The sequence below is a fragment of the Ictidomys tridecemlineatus genome, chromosome 7, assembly GCF_052094955.1.
Source record: "Ictidomys tridecemlineatus isolate mIctTri1 chromosome 7, mIctTri1.hap1, whole genome shotgun sequence".
NCBI lineage: Eukaryota > Metazoa > Chordata > Mammalia > Rodentia > Sciuridae > Ictidomys > Ictidomys tridecemlineatus.
Window position 1 is genome coordinate 176482446 of NC_135483.1, and position 20420 is coordinate 176502865.

General features: G+C 33.6%; 1 protein-coding gene across 10 annotated transcripts in view; it reads left to right on the forward strand.

Moving 5' to 3' along the window:
* Spag16 (sperm associated antigen 16) overlaps nt 1-20420 on the forward strand; it is an 872559-nt gene that overhangs the window by 241301 nt on the left and 610838 nt on the right. Inside the window, exon 11 of one of the 10 annotated variants that reach the window (XM_040294886.2) lies at nt 15502-15737. The exons of the other annotated variants lie outside the window; for them this stretch is intronic. Coding sequence (XP_040150820.1) covers nt 15502 — 1 coding nt within the window. The 3' untranslated portion in view covers nt 15503-15737. Of the gene's footprint in view, nt 1-15501; nt 15738-20420 lie in introns of those variants that run through there. 10 annotated transcript variants of the gene reach the window in all.

The following is a 20420-nucleotide window of genomic DNA, read 5'->3' on the forward strand; positions in this document are numbered from 1 at the left end:
CCATTTTTACCCCGTATACAGATTGCAGCATCACATCGGTTACACATCCACTGTTTTACATATTGCCATACTAGTGTCTGTTGTATTCTGCTGCCTTTCCTATCTTTTACTATCCCCCCTCCCCTCCCCTCCTCTCCCATCTTCTCTCTCTACCCCATCTACTGTAATTCATTTCTCCCCCTTGTTTTTTTCCCCTTTCCCCTCACTTCCTCTTGTATATAATTTTGTATAACCATGAGGGTCTCCTTCCATTTCCATGCAATTTCCCTTCTCTCTCCCTTTCCCTCCCACCTCTCATCCATGTTTAATGTTAATCTCCTTCTTATGCTCTTCCTCCCAACTCTGTTCTTAGTTATTCTCCTTATATCAAAGAAAACATTTGGCATTTCTTTTTTAGGGATTGGCTAGCTTCACTTAGCATAATCTGCTCTAATGCCATCCATTTCCCTGCAAATTCTACTATTTTGTCATTTTTTAATGCAGAGTAATACTCCATTATGTATAAATGCCACATTTTTTTTTATCCATTCGTCTATTGAAGGGCATCTAGGTTGGTTCCACAGTCTTGCTATTGTGAATTGTTCTGCTATGAACATCGATGTAGCAGTGTCCCTGTAGCATGCTCTTTTTAGGTCTTTAGGGAATAGACCAAGAAGGGGAATAGCTGGGTCAAATGGTAGTTTCATTCCCAGCTTTCCAAGAAATCTCCATACTGCTTTCCAAATTGGCCGCACCAATTTGCAGTCCCACCAGCAATGTACAAGTGTACCCTTTTCCCCGCATCCTCGCCAGCACTTGTTGTTGTTTGACTTCATAATGGCTGCCAATCTTACTGGAGTGAGATGGTATCTTAGGGTGGTTTTGATTTGCATTTCTCTGACTGCTAGAGATGGTGAGCATTTTTTCATGTACTTTTTGATTGATTGTATGTCCTCCTCTGAGAAGTGTCTGTTCAGGTCCTTGGCCCATTTGTTGATTGGGTTATTTGTTTTCTTATTGTTTAATTTTTTGAGTTCTTTGTATACTCTGGATATTGGGGCTCTATCTGAAGTGTGAGGAGTAAAGATTTGTTCCCATAATGTAGGCTCCCTATTTACCTCTCTTATTGTTTCTTTTGCTGAGAAAAAAACTTTTAGTTTGAGTAAGTCCCATTTGTTGATCCTAGTTATTAACTCTTGTGCTATGGGTGTCCTATTGAGGAATTTGGAGCCTGACCCCACAGTATGTAGATTGTAGCTAACTCTTTCTTCTATCAGACGCCATGTCTCTGATTTGATATCAAGCTCCTTGATCCATTTTGAGTTAATTTTTGTGCATGGCGAGAGAAAGGGATTCAGTTTCATTTTGTTGCATATGGATTTCCAGTTTTCCCAGCACCATTTTTTGAAGATGCTACCCTTCCTCCATTTCATGCTTTTAGCACCTTTATCAAATATAAGATAGTTGTAGTTTTGTGGATTGGTTTCTGTGTCCTCTATTCTGTACCATTGGTCCACCCACCTGTTTTGGTACCAGTACCATGCTGTTTTTGTTACTATTGCTCTGTAGTATAGTTTGAGGTCTGGTATCACTATACTGCCTGATTCACACTTCCTGCTTTAGAGTTGTTTTTGCTAGGTCTTTTGTTAGGTTGATTCTCAAGTATTTTATTTTTTTTGAGGATATTGTGAATGGAGTGGTTGTCCTCATTTCCATTTCAGAGGATTTGTTGCTGATATACAGGAATGCCTTTGATTTATGCGTGTTGATTTTATATCCTGCCACTTTGCTGAATTCATTTATTAGCTCTAATAGTTTCCTTGTAGACTCTTTTGGGTCTGCTAGGTATAGAATCATGTCATCTACAAATAGTGATAATTTAAGTTCTTCTTTTCCTATTTTTATGCCTTTAATTTCTTTCGTCTGTCTAATTGCTCTGGCCAGTGTTTCGAGAACTATGTTGAACAGAAGTGGTGAGAGAGGGCATCCCTGTCTTGTTCCAGATTTTAGAGGGAATGGCTTCAATTTTTCTCCATTTAGAATGATGCTAGCCTGAGGCTTAGCATAGATTGCTTTTACAATATTGAGGTATGTTCCTGTTATCCCTAGTTTTTCTAGAGTTTTGAACATAAAGGGATTCTGTACTTTGTCGAATGCTTTTTCTGCGTCTATCGAGATGATCATGTGTTTCTTATCTTTAAGTCTATTGATGTGGTGAATAACATTTATTGATTTCCATATATTGAAACAGCCTTGCATCCCAGGGATGAATCCTACTTGATCATGGTGCACAATTTTTTTGATATATTTTTGTATCCAATTCACCAGAATTTTATTGAGGATTTTTGCATCTATGTTCATTAGAGATATTGGTCTGTAGTTTTCTTTTTTTGAAGTGTCTTTGTGTGGTTTAGGAATCAGGGTGATGTTGGCCTCCTAGAATGAATTTGGAAGTTCTCCCTCTTTATCTATTTCCTGAAATAGCTTGAAAAGTATTGGTATTAGTTCTTCTTTAAAGGTTTTGTAAAACTCTGCTGTATACCCATCCGGTCCTGGGCTTTTCTTAGTTGGTAGTCTTTTGATGGTTTCTTCTATTTCCTCAATTGATATTGGTCTGTTTTGATTGTCTATATCCTCCTGACTCAATCTGGGCAGATATATGACTTAAGAAATTTATCGATGCCTTCACTATTTTCTATGTTATTGGAGTATAAGGATTCAAAATAATTTCTGATTATCTTCTGTATTTCTGAAGTGTCTGTTGTGATATTGCCTTTTACATCCCGTATGCTAATAATTTGAGTTCTCTCTCTTCTTCTCTTTGTTAGCATGGCTAAGGGTCTGTCGATCTCATTTATTTTTTCAAAGAACCAACTTTTAGTTTTGTCAATTTTTTCAATTGTTTCTTTTGTTTCGATTTCATTAATTTCAGCTCTGATTTTAATTTTTTTTGCCTTCTACTTCTTTTGCTGTTGTTTTGCTCTTCTTTTTCTAGGATTTTGAGATGAAGTATGAGATCATTTATTTGTTGGTTTTTTTCTTTTTTTTAAGGAATGAACTCCAGGCAATGAATTTTCCTCTTAAAACTGCTTTCAATGTGTCCCATAGATTCCAATATGTTGTGTCTGTGTTTTCATTTATCTCTAAGAATTTTTTTAATTTCCTCCTTGATGACTTCTATAACCCATTGATCATTCAGTAACCTATTGTTCATTCTCCAAGTGATGCATGATTTTTCCTTCCTTCTTTTATCGTTGATTTCAAGTTTCATTCCATTATGATCAGATAAGATGTATGGTATTATCTCTACTACTTTATACTGTCTAAGAGTTGCCCTGTGACATAATATTTGATCTATTTTTGAGAAGGATCCATGTGCTGCTGAGGAAAAAGTGTAACTGCTTGATGTTGGATGGTATATTCTATATATGTCAATTAAGTCTAGGTTATTAATTGTGTTATTGAGTTCTATAGTTTCTTTTTTCAACTTTTGTTTGGAAGATCTGTCCAGTGGTGAGAAAGGTGTGTTGAAGTCTCCCATAATTATTGTATGGTGGTCTATTAGACTCTTGAACTTGAGAAGAGTTTGTTTGATGAACATAGCTGCACCATTGTTTGGGGCATATATATTTATGATTGTTATGTCTTGTTGGTGTATGGTTCCCTTGAGCAGTATGTAGTATCCCTCTTTATCCCTTTTGATTACATTTGGCTTGAAATCTATTTTATTTGATATGAGTATGGACACTCCTGCTTGTTTCCGCAGTCCATATGAATTTCTTTCTGCTTGGTGAAATTGTTGTGTTATTGAATTTTCCCCCTGTATATTTATATTGCTCTTGTATTGTTGCAAAGTCTCCCTCGAAGGTGTGGGCAGCAGCTCTGCCCCTCTGTGGGCCGCTAGGCCTGTTCTGTTGGTCGGTCGCAGGTCTGCTGAAATTACCTTCTTTTTCTAACTGGAAATACAGATAAATTGTCCTTTAAAACAATGCTGTGTATTTTTCAGATATCAACTTTCTATACCTTTTAATTTTGCTATAATTTAATTGTTGGTGACATTGCATATTGTAGCTATGGTGTACTTGTTGGTGGGAGCATAAATGGTTTAAAGAACAGTTTGGCAGTACTTAGTAAAATTAAACATGCATATCTCTTGGACTTGAACATTAAATTTTCATCAAAGGGGATTTTTTGCACAAATCTCTTTGTGTATGTATATGTTCATCATATAATTAGACTTTAGATATGACTTTTCATTTGTATCATGAAAAGTAGGGTATGTGTATATGATAAACTATAGAGAAGATAGAACTAGATATTTCTAAAGCAAAATGAATGGTTCTCAATAACATAGCTTTGAGTAAAAATATTCTTTTTTTAATTCTGTGCGCATTAAATCTGAAATGAATAATATGAAAACTATAGGTACATATTTCACACCCAAAATAGGGAGAAAATACTTTGTAATAATGACCTACTGACCTGCATATTATTCATCAATTGTTGATTTTAAATGTTTTATATTCTTTTTAGATGATTACCCATTTCTTATTTTTATATCTGACATCTTTCAATGAATTAATTCTTTAACTTTTCTTTTGCCATGCACCCCATCTACCATTTTGGGTGTTTCAGAATTCTTTTACCTCTGCTGATTGCAGTAATATTCTACTGCATTCTCTCTTACCTTTATGGACTTACATTATGCATTTAGTCTTTAATTCACTTAGGATGCATATTTTCATTTAGTACAAGTTGGGTCAGCTTTTTTTGCAATAACAAATAATTTAAAAGCCTTTAGTATTTAACAACAGCAAAAATTTATACCATGTTCAATTATATGAGGAGTTTAGGTCAGTCCTGATGGGTTCTGCCAGGATCTTTTCATGTTGGAACCAAGAATGAAGGAGAAGTCTCTGAGTCAAGATGATTATTCATTAAAATCTAGTCTTTAAACTCCATGTGGTCAGGGACAGAGTCTGTATTTTTTTCTTTCTTTGAAATCATTGCTTATTTTTCTACTGTATTGTTTATGTTTTTTTTTTTTACAGATTTGAAAGGAAATTTTAAGAGTACAGTTTTATGCTAATCCTCTGTCACTTATATGCATCTTTTGTACTTTTTCTCCACCTGTGGCTTGTTTTGTCACTTTGATTATACTATGTTTTGATGAACTGTCATTTATATTTTAATACAGTTGAATTTATTCATCATTCCTATTCCTTTCTATAATCCTCTCTTTATGCAGTGAGTCTTAAAAAATTTCAGTCATCTGGCTTCCCTGATTATAGTTCTTAAACTCTTCTCCACTGGCTTCAAGGAAAACAAATGAATTCAAAATATACAATATTCCATTTATTCCACAGTCTCTTTCATGTACTGTCTCATTTTTCTACTTTGCTTCACTAAAAAATTCCTCATAAGATTTTTTTTGTATACATTGAATTTTTTTTCTTCATTTCTCATTGTCAAATATCTTTCTCTCCATATAAATATACATATATAAGTATATGTATATATACACACAAGTATATATTTTATGTATATATAGTATATATCAATTGATGAAAGATAAAAGATTTCAGACATATATAATAATAAGACAACAGTAAAAGTGTAGTGAACTTCATGTATCCAACAAGAATCGTGAAACATACCAATGCTACTTCATATAAGCCTGATTACCCCAACACATTGGATAATTTCAAAGCAAAAATGAGACACACTATTTCATCTATGAGTATTCTAGAATACACTTCTAAAAGATGAGGACTTTTAAAATGAAGATATAATTTACATTTAATAAAGTATACATATCTTATGTATGCAGCTTGCTGTTCTTTGCATCATGAAGTATATGCATACTTCACATGTATGTAATTATATAGAAACAACTTACATCAAGAATTTATTGAGATTTTTTTTATTGTTACTGTGGCCAAAAGACCTGAATAATAATTAGAGGAGGAAAATTTTATTTTGGCTTATGTTTTCAGAGGTCTCAATTCATAGATAGCCAACTCCATAGCTCTGAGCCTGAGGTGAGGCAGAACATCATGATGAAAGGATTCAGCAAAATAATTCAGCTCAGTACATGAAGACAGAAAGCAGAGAGAGAGCTTCATTCACCAAGGAGAAAATGTAAATCCTAAAGACATGCAACCAGTGATCTACCTTCTCTATACACACCCTACTTACCTTCTCATTACCAAGGAGAAAATGTAAATCCTAAGGACATGCAACCAGTGACCTACCTTCTCTATACACACCCTACCTACCTACACTTATCACTCAGTTAATTCTTACCAGATTAATCCACTGATTAGGTCACATAATCTAATCATTTTAACTCTAAACATTTTTACACTGTCTTACACATGAGTTTTGGAAGACACCACATATCCAAACCATAACATTCTGTCCCTAGCCCCCACAATCTCATATCCATTTCATACCTCAGAATACATTTAGTCCATTAATAAGAGTTCTCATAATCTTAACAGTTTCAGCAGTACCCCAGAGTCCAAGTGTAAAATCTCATGTGAGACTCAAGAAAAACTCTCATCATGAACCTCTATAAAAATCAAAAGCAAGACATGTGTGTATGTATATATCCAATATATAACGGCACAGAGTAAACATTTCCATTTCCCAGGGAGAAATAGGGGCATAGAAAGAAGAGATGGGGACAAAGTAGAATTGAAATCCAACATAGCAAACAAGTCCTGTGGTTCCATATCCAGCTTCTAGGGGATGTGGCATAATGATGTTCTCTTCATAGGGATTGTGTAACCCCTCCCCTATGGTCTTGCTGGTTGCAGCCGACATGGCTTCTTTCTTGACTTGTTTCTGCTTGATTAGTGTGGCTTTCTTCTGCTGACATCCCATGTTACTGGCATGTTGAGGGTCTCCACTACAGCTTTGTTTTCTTCTCACATTTTCATGCACTATTCTTTCAGGAGCTGCCTGCAGGGACTCTGATTTTGCTATACTTTGCCTGTCCTACCAGGCCTTCTTTGAAATATTGATAGAAGCCTCCAGACCCACTAACATTAACATCCTGCAGTCCTGCAGAAGCATTGTCACATGGTTGACTCCAAGATCTGCCACCATTTCAAGCAGTAGCATAGCTTCCTGGGACCATGGCTGCAGGAACTTCTTAGAGTCTTGGCAGCTAAATATGGTAAAAAACAAAACAAAACAAACAAAACCTTCCTACATCTCCCTAACCTAGTGCAAATATGGTTTCTTTGCAAGGGAATTTTTACTTTTACACCCATGAGCCTGAGATGGGTATGGTCCTGCCAAATCCTGAGATGCTCTCAAGTCATCATCTTTCCTGTTGTTTCTGGGTAAGTATTTAGCATTTCTTTACCTGCTTTCATCTCTTTAACAATCATATCTTCTTGGCCCCAGTTTTACTTACACTTTTCTGGCCAAACTGCAAATTTTTCAAATCATTCTTTTTTGTTTTCTGTTCCTGATTATCACAGTAAACTTGGTAAAAAGCTGCCAGTGTTATCTACACCACTGCCTGAATGTTGTGCTGCCTTGAAATTTCCTACAACAGATTAATTAGTCCATCGCTTTTAAATTGAGCCTCAAAAAACTTTCAGGACACAGGCAAAATGTAGATACCTTCTTTGCCAGAGCATAACATGAATGGACCTAGTCCAATCTCCAATAGAATTCTCTTCCTCTGAAACCTTATGAGCCTATTCTTTAATGTCCACAGTCCTATCACCATTCTGGTCTTCTGAGCTCCCACGAGAATTGCCCTTTAAGCTCTGCTTACAACATTCTAAAATTTATCCAGTTTATATCTCAAAACTTCTAAAAATTCCTCCCACAAACTCCAGAAAAGTTTCTAAAGCTTCTGAACTACACAGGTTAGTCACAGCAATGACCCTACCCTATAATTTAACATGATTCTTATCAGTTTATCTTATTTTTTCTCACACTTAGTAAATTGAAGATTGATTTTTAGTTTCACTTTTAATGATGGCAGTAATGGTGGTGTTTTGTTGATATATGTATGGATGTAATTTTATTCATACCCTTTTCAGATTTTCTAAATAAATATTTTTGCCTTTCATAATCCTTCTAATGTACCCACCAGTGGCAGAGAAAGGAGTCCCTAATTAAGACTCGATCAGGCCAAATCATGGTTGTCTGAGGCTCTGGGCTAGAACCCCTATTAGCTCCTCTGTCATTGTCTCAATGTAATAATTATGGCCATTTTATTTAAATACCCTATGATTGTATTTCAAATTTATTTTTTGTCTTCCTTGTTCCAATTTTATTAATAATATTGTATTTGTCCATTTTGCATTATGAAATACATGAGGTTGAAAAACTTTATAAAGAAAATAGTTTTATTTGGCTCACAATTCTGGAGGCCCCCAAACATTCTACTGATTATGACCATCTTCTCAGCTCCTGAGATGTAAAAGGCATCACATAGCATTAAACAGGGAACACACATGTGTAGTTTCTCTCCCTCTTCTTACGAAGCAACTAGTATCAAAGTCGGGGTTCCCCTGATGACCTTACCTAATCTTCATCACTTCCATAGGTCTCACCTCTAAATACTATATAGTTGGATTAAGATTATACCCTTACAATATCTCATGAGGTTAAATTTCAACACATGAAGCCTTGAGTCAAGTCATATCCAAACCACAGCAAATATTTTTGTATATTTTATTATTAAATATATTTTTGGTGAAATAAAATAGTCAAGAACATTAAGATGATGATCAGTAAGTAAATATATTAGTATTTTAAATCATTTTATATTAAGTAATCTAGACGAATATATTACTTAAAAATATATGTAATGTTTAAATTAAAAACTTTTAAATATCTTGAAAAGCTAAACAAGATAGAGTGTAGAGGAATTCAATCCATTTTTTATGGCTTTGTTTGGCTTAAATGAAGTGTCTAGTTAATAATATTTTGAATTGGGTCTTTTATCTTATTTACTTCACAGACAGATTCATTGTTAACTGCACCATTTCCAGTAAATTTGTTATGCAAACTAGTAATGGAATTCCCAGGAGAAATGGAATTTTTCTCTAGGAAACACATTTTTCTCACATAAACATATCCTATTATATTATGTAATATGGAAAAATGTAAGTGAGCAAATATTTGGTTTCCTTTTAGATATGTAAAGAGATTTTTGTTTTGCACAAATATATTACAATTGAAACCAGGAATGTACTTTATATTTTCCCCTTTTTATTTTGTATTTAAAAGCAAACTTCCCTCTTTGCTTCACCAATTTATAATATAACTTTCAGAATCTTCTCCACAATCAACAACTTCTCTGGGTGGAGCTATGGAAACTAAGAAGCTGAGGTTGATGATGCAATAATAATGATGTTTATAATAAAGTCACAGTGGTTTATAGAAATACATTGCAATGACATTTATTTATTGACCTCAAAACTCAGGATGTGTGTATATGTGTGTGTGTGTGTGTGTGTGTGTGTGTGTGTGTGTGTGTGTGTGTTTGTAGTTTATAATTTTGGCTAATTTGTAGATACTAAGTATTTACACTGAAAATTAAGCAAGGATTTGAAGTGATTGGTGGATATTTCAATATGAGATATTATGTCTCTCATCTTTAAGTGTGGTTAATTAACCTTTAATTATTTTTCTTAACATATTAAGTCCCAGATTTTTGGTTCTGTGAATATCTCAACAAAATTTACACAGGTGCATTAAAATGAAATGGAAATCATAATTTGGAGCTTGTATATTATTCATATTTTTCATAAATATATGGAAACATATAGATGTATGTGTTTCCAGCTGCATCTTGCTTTTCTCAAAAGAATATAATTTTAAAAATGTAATATTTATTTAAAAAATTATCATAAATCATATATTTGTTGCTCAGTTTAAGTTTTTATAGGTGTCTGGTGAGTTAGGACTTAATGGGTTAATTAAGAAACATGATTGAGAAATTAAGTAACTAAATAACAAGTTCATTCAGGATTCAGAGGAAAAGTATCAATATTAATATATTTTACACATAAAGTATGAATATCTGAAAGTTTAAATACCCTAGGATTGGTTATTATAAATTCTTTAGGTCTCTCAGAATTGCACCTTTTTCATATTTTTTCAATGATTTTCAAATGATTGCCCTTGGCCATAACATGTCCTCTGAACTCTAGCAGCTAACTTTGCATCATTTGGATGTCTAATAAACATTTAAAACTTAACATGTATAGATGTATCTCTCAAACCTTTTCCTATTTCAACAAATGGCAACTATATTTTTATAGTTATTTGGTTCAAAATGGTGGAATCATTCTAGAATTATTTTATTTCCCCTCCCAAGCCGAATATTCTAATATTTAGGGAAAACTGTTTGGTTTATTCAAAGTATATATATACTATCTGATCACTTCTCACTGTCTACATTTTTAGCCATTTGTAGTCACCACTACATATCACCTTGATTATTACTATAACCTCCAAACTGGTCTCTCTGCTTATCCTTATTCTCTTTCACCCAAATGAGTTTATTCTCAATATGGTTACTAGAAAAAGCCTTCAAAATAAAATTGGGTCAATATACTTTTCTGCTCACAAAAGCCATTAGTTATTATTTAGCTTAAAATAAAAGCCAAAGTCCTTCTAATGATCAACAAGATTTACATTATTTGGAGTCCTGTACTCTATGATCTTGAATCTTAATTCATCCCCCTTTCTTAATGCTATCCTTGCTATTCTTGTCTCTTTGACTTGTTTAGAGTAGATCTGGGAATTCCTTTGTCAGGGCCTTTGCATTTATCTGAAATTATTCTGCCTCTAATAACTTTTTGTACCTCGCCTACTTTAGTCCTTATTCATATGACAGCTCCTCATTGAGGCTATTTCTATCTAAATACTGTAAGCCTGATTGTGACAGTTCCTATCTACCTTTTCTGATTGTTTTCATCTTAGCATGTGTCTCTACTTAGAATCTTATTCTCTTCCTTTTCTCTAATATACTTTCCTGTAAGGATGGCCCCACTAAAAAGTCCAGTCTTTGATGCATAATAAATGTGCAGCAATATCTTGTGATTGCATTAATGGTTCTTTTTACTTTTCCTCCTATAATGATGAAAATTTGGAAGTGAGTGAGAAAGGCATTTTTTTAGGATAAACTACGAACGGAAGTCCTTAAGCTCAAAGTTCCAAAGAGAAACTCTAATGTTATGAGGAATCTTCTCTTCTATCACTTTGTCATGTGGTCTAGTTAGGGAGTAAGGGCTCCTTTAGCTTTGGGAACAGGGTAAAAACAACTTTCAAATTCATCCCATTTTCATGTTTTGTTAGGAGAATGTTTTGAATCAGGAGTATGGTAAGTAGTGTTTCTCAAAGTATTTATTCACTGAGACATTGTTGGCTGGGGTATGTGTATGGAGAGAGGGGTATTCTGGAATTATTATATAAAGCCAGGTCTGTTTTGCCAACATAAAATGAAAGTTCTCAGCATTCACTAGGATTTTAATGCCCTGCAAGTGGCTTACTAAATTTAGTTCTTGTGCAATCTGGATTTTTATAAGAAATTTCATTTAAAGGAATGCTGAGGTCATAATAAGATACACGGCATACATCATCCTTATCTTACTTTTCCTTTCCTTCCTTACTTTCTCTTAGTGCCAGCTCCAGAAGACAGTTATTGATGGTAATCAATAGGCTTCAGTCCCTCTGAGACAGAAAGAATAGAGAGATGCAATTTACTTTAAATTCTGATTGATGCAGTGTTTGAAGCCTGGTCTATTGCAGATGGGCCTTCTGGTTATCAGTCTTCCAGAGGCATGAGAGAATGGAACACCCATCACAACAGCCTCTCTTAGTTTCCTTCAAAACTTGGTGCCCATTTCTTGAATTCCAGGCACTCCATTTGCTGGTTAGATAGATAAAAAATGCTAGGAAAGTCCCAGCTGGATTGTTACACAAATTTGATATTTGTATCTTGAAATCAATTACTCTTTTTTCAGTTCGTGTGTGAAACTCACTTATTTGCTGTCATAAGATATTAATGAGATATTAATATAGGAAGGTTGGTTATGATTGCACTTTGGTTCACAATTTATGCTTATAGTAAAGATGATAAGACTTAAATTATGTTTAATGATATCTGTATAAGAAATGTTGGCAGGAGTTCTATAACATTTCTCAAAGGCTTGTGGAAGAGGGTAGAAAAAGAAGTCATTCTTTCCATTGAACTTTTACTGCTAAGACTGTGTTAAATTCTTTCTTGTACATTTACATTAATTCTTTAAACCATCCTTCAAAGTTGGTATTATTTGTGAAGGATATGGTTACCTACCTCTTCTCGTGACTCACCCTGAACTCTTTCCATTACCTGGCCCTACCTGCCAAGAAGGCCTGCCAAAAATAACTAGCCCCTCCAATGACCTAGCTCTGCTAAGGCCATAGCACCCAGCTCTGCTAAGGCCATAAAACCCAGACCCTTGAGGTGGCTGGCCACCATTTTGCATGTGCTTTCAATTTGAACCATTTTACTGATAAAAACTGAGTCTCTGAGTTGTAAAGTGTTTCACCTAAGGTCAAATTGGCTATTATTTTGCAAGTATTTATTATTTGTCCAGTTATTCTCGTGAGATGATATAGACAACAAATGTGGTTATAATCACTACGATATGCTAAGTATCAAAACCCATGAAGAGGAATATCAAACTTGTTAATTAGCAGTAAATAGTGTGTGTTTGGATTATCAAGATTTTATGCATGAGAGCTACCTTTTAAAAAAAGCTTTAATTTTCAAGTGTAGGCATGATAATCTAATAACTTAAATAAAGCAACCTAATAATTTTAACAAATTGGTACATTGTATTGTATCATATAACATTAGAAAATATTTGTCTTCTGTAAATAGCTGCAGTTAAAAGATAGTTAAGAACTAGATGACAGCTGTATTAGTAGTATGTTTATTATGTCATGCAGTTTACAGAATGCTACTTTTCACAATAATCCTATGGAATTAGTTCACTTTGCCTGGGAGATCAATCTGGTTAACGAATGCTCAAAGCCATGTAGCTAGTAAGTAGGAGAGTGAGGATTCAAACACAAGTGGTATAGTGACATTTTCCTAGCTTTATTCAAGACAAAAGAATATGTGAAGTCAATTCCTGTTCTCTGAATGAAAAGAAATATCTTCTAGCAAATTATTCTGTCTAATTTTACTACATAATTAAGCAGATTATACCATAAATTAAAGTGTTGGCACAGTTAACTATTTCTTATTTACTTTTCTCTCCCTAAGGAGTCTGCTACTCTGCAGGAGGCCCTTTACACAGAAACATCCCATTAACTTCTTGAACACAGGGAGGCAGGAAACAAACATCTACAAGTACAGCTACAGCTGCCACCCTTGGTCCTCTGAGAGTATGTCATTTTGAACCTGAGAGCAGTAAAGCAAAGAGGCAATAGAGGGAATCTAGAAGATAATCTAGCTTTCTGTCTGGTTTAGAATTGTAAGCAAGCTGATTAAACATGCAGAGTATTGGAGTCCAACCCAAACTATTGAATCTGGCTCTTAGAGCACAGTCCTTAATGGGACATTTTTTGAAATATGTACTTGATGATTTTTTTTTTGAGTTTGTTTTCTACTCCAGCATATTAAATATTAGGACACTCAGAATCTATTTCATTCTGGGTCAATATGTTCAGTTAGAATACTTTGTCTTTTTTTTTTTTCTTTTTCTTTTTGGCACTGGGATTGAACCAGTTGTACTTTACCTCTGATCCACATCCCTAGTCCTTTTTGTTTTTTATTTTGAGACAGAGTCTTGCTACGTTGCTAAGGGCAGAGGGTCTTGCTAGGTTGCGAGGGCTGGCCTTGTCTTTGTGATCCTCCTGTCTCAGCTTCCTGAGTTGCTGGGATTGCAGGCATGCACCACTATACCTGGATATGTTAGGGTACTTTATGCTATGGTAATCTGGCTAATTTAAACTAACAGGAATTTGCTGGTAGCTAACAAAATTTATTGAAGCAGAAGAAGCAGTATTGGGAACTGGAAAAAAAGGAAGTTGACCTTTGGGACCTAGAAAGCATGATCATAACATGAACAATCTAGTCAGGCACTATGACCCAGACTGGTTGAATGCCAGCCATGTTTTAATGTCTTTGCTCTGGAGTAGCACAGTTCATGTGTTAGACCTTGTCAAATGGGTAATTGGGACCCTGTAAACTAGTTGGAATAGTGGGGCAAAGACAACTGTAATAAGGAATCTAGGCACTATTAAGATAATTTAAGGCTCAACATTTTAAACACAATTGCCTTTTATGGAGTATATTACCTGACCATTGAGTTTCATTGCTAATTGAACCCTGGTATTGTATCCATAAGAACCTCTTAAGAAGTAGTCTTCAGGGCTGGAGTTGTAGTTCAGAGGTTCAGCACTTGCCTAGCTAGCATGTGTGAGGCACTGGGTTTGATCCTCAGTACTACATAAAAATAAATAAAATAAAATCATTGTGGTCCATCTACCAGTAAATGCTTGCGCATGCATGTGCGCGCGTGCAGACACACACACACACACACACACACACAGGTATGCATACACACATACGTAAAAGAAACAGCCTTTACTTATAGAAACAATGGGACATTTAAATTTCATTTATGATCGTGATGCCTTCAAGTGGAAAGAGTGCTAGAGCTTTCAAAGGCCTCAGTCCAGCCTTTGGCAGTGCTGTGTGTCAATAAGGCTTTCTTTCCCTTTGTGCAGAAATAGTTATTCCTCTATCCTCAGTCCAAGAAGACCAAGTTTTAATCTATAGGCCCCCTAGTTTGATGAATTCAATAATGTTTTGTTGTGAAAATATAGCAAAAATAAGCAACTTTTTCTGTTCAGCAGTACCCATTTTAGATAGTCCATTGATTTACATACAGTTACTCTTAAAACTTTAGGGTCCAACCCTTTAGCTATCCTTGTTTGCTCTCGGTCATATTCCCTCTTCCTAGAACTCTGCACCAAATCACTTTTCTCCATCCTTCTCAGCATTTGTTATTCAGCCCAAATAACATTTTCTAAAAAAGAGATTGTTATATCCTTTTCCAGCCCTGCACCTGCCTCCATTCTGTGCTCACTTCCCGATTACTCCCTAGCCTAGCACCACGCTTCTCCTTTGAAGCACCCAGGTTCTCTGAGATTACTTATTTATGCATTTGTTTACTTGTTGCATGTGTCTCACTATGCCTGTCTGCTTCCCACATTAATTGTGAAGTCTGTTTCTTCTCCAGCAGGGTATGATTAAGACTGCCACTTATTTCAAGTCGGAATAAATGAATGTATGTTTGCTACTTGAATAAATGGTTCTCATTATGCAGTTCTCCTTAGCAATTGCATAGGAGGCCTTTTTTTTCCACCCTATTTTTACCACATCTCACCATTCACTCCCCTCCTTGACACACCAATGTTGATGTGTTTGCTAAATGTGCTATTCTCTTTCCTTTTCCATGAGAATCTCTTTCTTTGCCTCTACAGAATTTAAGAGAGAGAGAGAAGTCACAGGATAGATTGGAGATTGGGTTGCTGGACCTTGTGACACTTCATGATTTCTTCATTTATATTCCTTTTATTGGAAGGTCATCACTATACAGTTCCCTACCTTTCTGTTTGTACTAGTTCATATGTTGTACAAATCAGTATTTCAAATATAGTTATTCTCTTAGTAAAATTATTCTAATACAGTGTTAACTAGTTGGCTCATATTAACAAAATTAAGTTATTTTCAAACAAGTGTTATTTTGTGAATGCAACTGTAAATGTGGCTTTAAGACATGAATGAAAAAAACATTACAATTGTAAAGCAAAATTTAAGTTAGTCTTACTAGTCGGTGTTTAAATTTTAAGCAGTGATCAGGGAAAATGAGAGGTTTTAGGCCTTAAACATAAATGGTGGTGATTACAGTAGAGTTTAGAAATATGTTGGCAAATATAATTATATATTTTATATTTATTTAAGTTCTTGCTTACAAAAAGACTATTATAGTATTTGAGAAATTGAGACAGACCAGGGGTTTTACATTCAAATCCATGAGTCTTGAGAACCTTTATGAGCCCACTCCTGTTTGGGCAACTGACATATACCAATGACTGACATATACCATGATTTTTTTTTAAATTAAAAACTAGCTTTTTAACCTAAATTTAATCCTATGTGGATAGCTTATTTGGGTAATTTTGTTGATTAGAAATTTGGAATAATATTAACATTTGTGATAGGAAAAAAGCTCTGAGGTTTTATTATAAATAATCAAATTAATGATCAATATTTATATTATCTTCTCAAATCATTGAATTATGACAAGGATTGATGGTGGTTTCCATATTATGTTAATTTTAATGTCACATAAATATTTATTATTCCATATAATATATAATTAATATGATTTCATGCATTTATAGAATATGGGGGAAAGATCAATGGACATAGTTTAAGTACACCAATTTATTTTTAGTTACTGACAGACAATCAATATTTTAAATTATCAATTTGAAAAGTTAATATCATCAAATTTTAATTACTACATATTCAGTGTAATTACTGCTTTTCCCAGAGAATAATGCAAAGGATATTAACATTTATATTCCCTTGGCATTAATATTCTTGGGAATGAAATAATTGTTATAGGAAGTTCACACTTCAGTTCATAGGACTGGAATCTAGTATTTACAGAGAGTAGCCTAATTTATACTGTTATTATAAACAAACATACATTTTAAAATGAAAGTAATTATCACAATCAGGAAAAGTAAGACTGGACACTTTGGGCTAATTATAAATAAGAAAATTGTGCACTAACTTTATCTGCTTAAAATGGAAGTTTTTGTATAAAATATTTTGCTTGTGCATATTCATGTATTTAATTTATAAGGTATAAGTACTTTCCTATTCCTTAGCAATCTAATATTTGAAAAAGAGCTTATTTTATATTTAAAATTTCACATCATAGAAAGAAGGAATGTAGTTACCATAGACCTTAAAGATTACTATCTATTTAGGTAACAATGATATATTCATGAAAAGAAAAATAGTAATACAAACAATAAATGTTATAGATAAGGAAGTATATTTCATATAAATGCCAATCTGTTTTACAAAGGAGGGGCTGTGTTCTTAAGAGGAGGCTACTGTTGGTTTGATTAGTAAGAAAGGCTTCATGATAGAGGGGGAATTTTCAAAGAGCTCAGAAAATTGTCTGATTTTGAGGCAAAATATTACTGGGTGAGACATTCAAGAAATGGTTCCTAGAGGGAGATAGGAAAGGAAGTAGAAATTGTCCATAAGATAGAGAGGATGTGAATATGACCAGAAAGTATTAAGTAAATATTGAAGTAGTAAAATAGTAGTGTTTGAAAATGTATTTTAGAGTAGATTATAGAGAACTCTGAAGAGTTTAGGATAGTAATTGTATATTTGATCAATGGTGGGCCATTTAGAGATTTTGAATCTTTGGGAGAAAGTTTTGACTTTCACATTATTTTTCTTTTTGCATTTTTTAAGATTAAATCAACATTTAGGAAAATAAATGAACTCTATACCTTTCACTGTCATTGTGTCAGGTTGAATCATTTGTATAATGTCATGTGTTATTTAGTCACATGTGGAATGCATGTGAAGAATAATGAAGACTTTAGTTTGTGCTCCCTGAATCTGTAAAATTTTATTCTTTATTCTTTATGCTTTGAAAAATCAGATCATTCCCCTGCCTTAAATTAGCTAGGTATTGTCATTCAAATTTGGAAATTTCTGCACCCTATTACTGATGGGTGTAGGGGTTTCATGGACATTGCCTTGTGAAGTTAATTGCAGAATTTGTTTTCTTCTATGAGTTGAATATTTATATAATAAAAGAAGTTTTTACTGCCATTGGTGTTTAATACATAAATCCACTGCTTTCCTTTTTTAAAAAATATGAACAATTTACTGGTTCATTGTGTCTATGAAGCTTTTCTTTTCAATGTTGTCACTGAGTAGAAGGTAAAATTTTGTATTTTTCTGAACTGTGAATTCTGTTTCCCTTGTAATAGATAAAATAAACATTAGAAGATCCTGTAAAGTATTCATGAAGCATCTCCATTTAGGTTAATCTAGAGTAGTCAGGGTTTTCTTTTTCGTATTCTATTTTTATATGATGTATATGATGTGCCCATTATAGAATGTTTTGGCTTTATTTTGTTGTTGTAGTTGTGTTCCAGGAATAGTAATGTTCTACTAGCAGGTCAACTAGTCTCCAATTTTATAAATGGTGATCTATATTCATTTAATCTATTTCTATAAATAATAACTTAAATGGATAAAGGGGCAGATTGTTTCAGCCATAAATATTTAATTAGGTTAGACAATTTTAAAAGCTATAGTAATGTATTAATGACAGTCTTTTTGGTTAATAATGAAAAATTGTCTTGTAAAAATCATAAAAAGTTGTGTAAATCATTATCCAAGGTATAATAAACATTGATGATTCCACTCCTATTTCTGTCTTCATTTGTCTTTCAATATCGAAATGCTATAACAATAAATATACTCTTAAGGTGACTTTTTGGCCCATACCAATTTATCTATTAGAAGGTTATGTGTTGCTAGAATATTCTATCATGGCAAATTAGCAATGTAGCAGAAAAATAAAATTAAAGTACTTTATTAGATTAATAATGTATGGTTTAATTGGTAATTAAACTATGGTTTAATGAATTTATACTAATTTAAGGGAAACCTCTTCCTCTCCTGTCTTTATTTTCTAATACCTGAAAACCTTGTAGAAGTTAAACTAGAAGAAAAATATCTGCATTCTAGGTTTTGATTATCAGTATTCTGAATTACAAATGCTTGCACTTGAACAAATTATATTATGGTAATTTTTTCCTTTAAAGGGAGAATATCAATGGTTGAAGAATAATTTAGGCTATTTATCATCATCTTTAAAAAAATAAAATAACAACATAGTCCATTTAGAAGACACATTAATCTCTAATGTGACTTCAGAAGCAAGCAGAATTTTAAAAAGAATCTTCAAAAATTATTTGGACTATGCTTCTCTTTTCTAAGAATAATCTCTAGCATTCTTTTAAAAATTTAAAACATGCATATGAATCCCACTATTATGTATTATAATAATGCACCAACAAAAAATTTTAACACGTAAAAGCAATACTGGATGAAGATACGTCACAAAGTGTCAAATTAGGAAAGTTTTTATGAAGTTCAGCCTTGGGGCCTGGGAAGGAAAGGCTAAAACTCTATGTAGGGTAGGACTTAATTACAGTAATGAGAGTAAATGTGTTTTGCCTGTGAAGCTATGTTAAAACACTGACAAGTAAATGACAGAACTGGATTTGAAGCCAATTTGCCACACCTTTGACTACAATACCTGGATACAGTGTTCAGAAGGTATTTTATTGAGCTATTGAGCCAGATAACCTGGATTCAAGCATACACTGTGTTTGCCAGCTGCATGATCTGAGACGAATTAACTTAAACCTGTTTCTGAGTTTTTCAGTTTAAACTGGATATGTTAATAATAATATATGTAAAAGCATTTACCTCATAAGGTAGTTATAAATATTACATAAATTAATACATTGAAAACATTCAGAATAAACAATAGAACATAAGTGCTCAAGTAATTTAGCAGTGGTTTATAGGGGAATGTTTTCAGAGAGTTTACATTGTTCAGGATTATATATCCCATGGAATTTTTCATTTTGAAATGAACTTTTTACTACTTGAATACATGTTCAAATTTGTTGTTGTTGTTGTTTTGCCATTTGAATGGCTAGCAGATACAAGTTATTGAGACACAAGTTTGTCTTTCTAATTCTCAAAATAGGCCAAATTTATTACCCTTTGGGTCTTGTCATTTACTGTTACTTTGACCACAGTGTTTTCCCTGGATTTTCATAAAGTTATCTTTGTCTCAGCATTGGATTTCTGCTTCATGGGACCTTTGTAAAATAGCCTTCCCTCACTGTTGAGTCTAATATTCTACCACCACTACCCCACGCAGGCTCTCTCCAGTTACTCCATTATTATGTAATCTTCTTCTGGTATCATTTGTCCTTAAAATATATTATTATTCATGTATTTGTTCATTATTTCTTTATTGACTAGTTCTGTTGATAGAATTTAGGCTCCAGTATGGCAAAGATCATGTCTAGATAGCCCTTTTTTTGTAAGTCCTACTTCCAATTGAGCTTATTCTTGAGGAGTGTTGGAGTGTCTCCATTGGTCTTCCAGGCATGACTTACCTAAAAATTGATTATGGTGGAAAATGTTGTTTGTAGCTCTCTGAATCATTTGTGGTTTCTTCTATCTATTCTTGGACTTTTTGTATTTGGCATTTATCATTTTGCTAATCTTAAAGTATTATAGAATAACTTACTGAAGGATGTTTTAACAT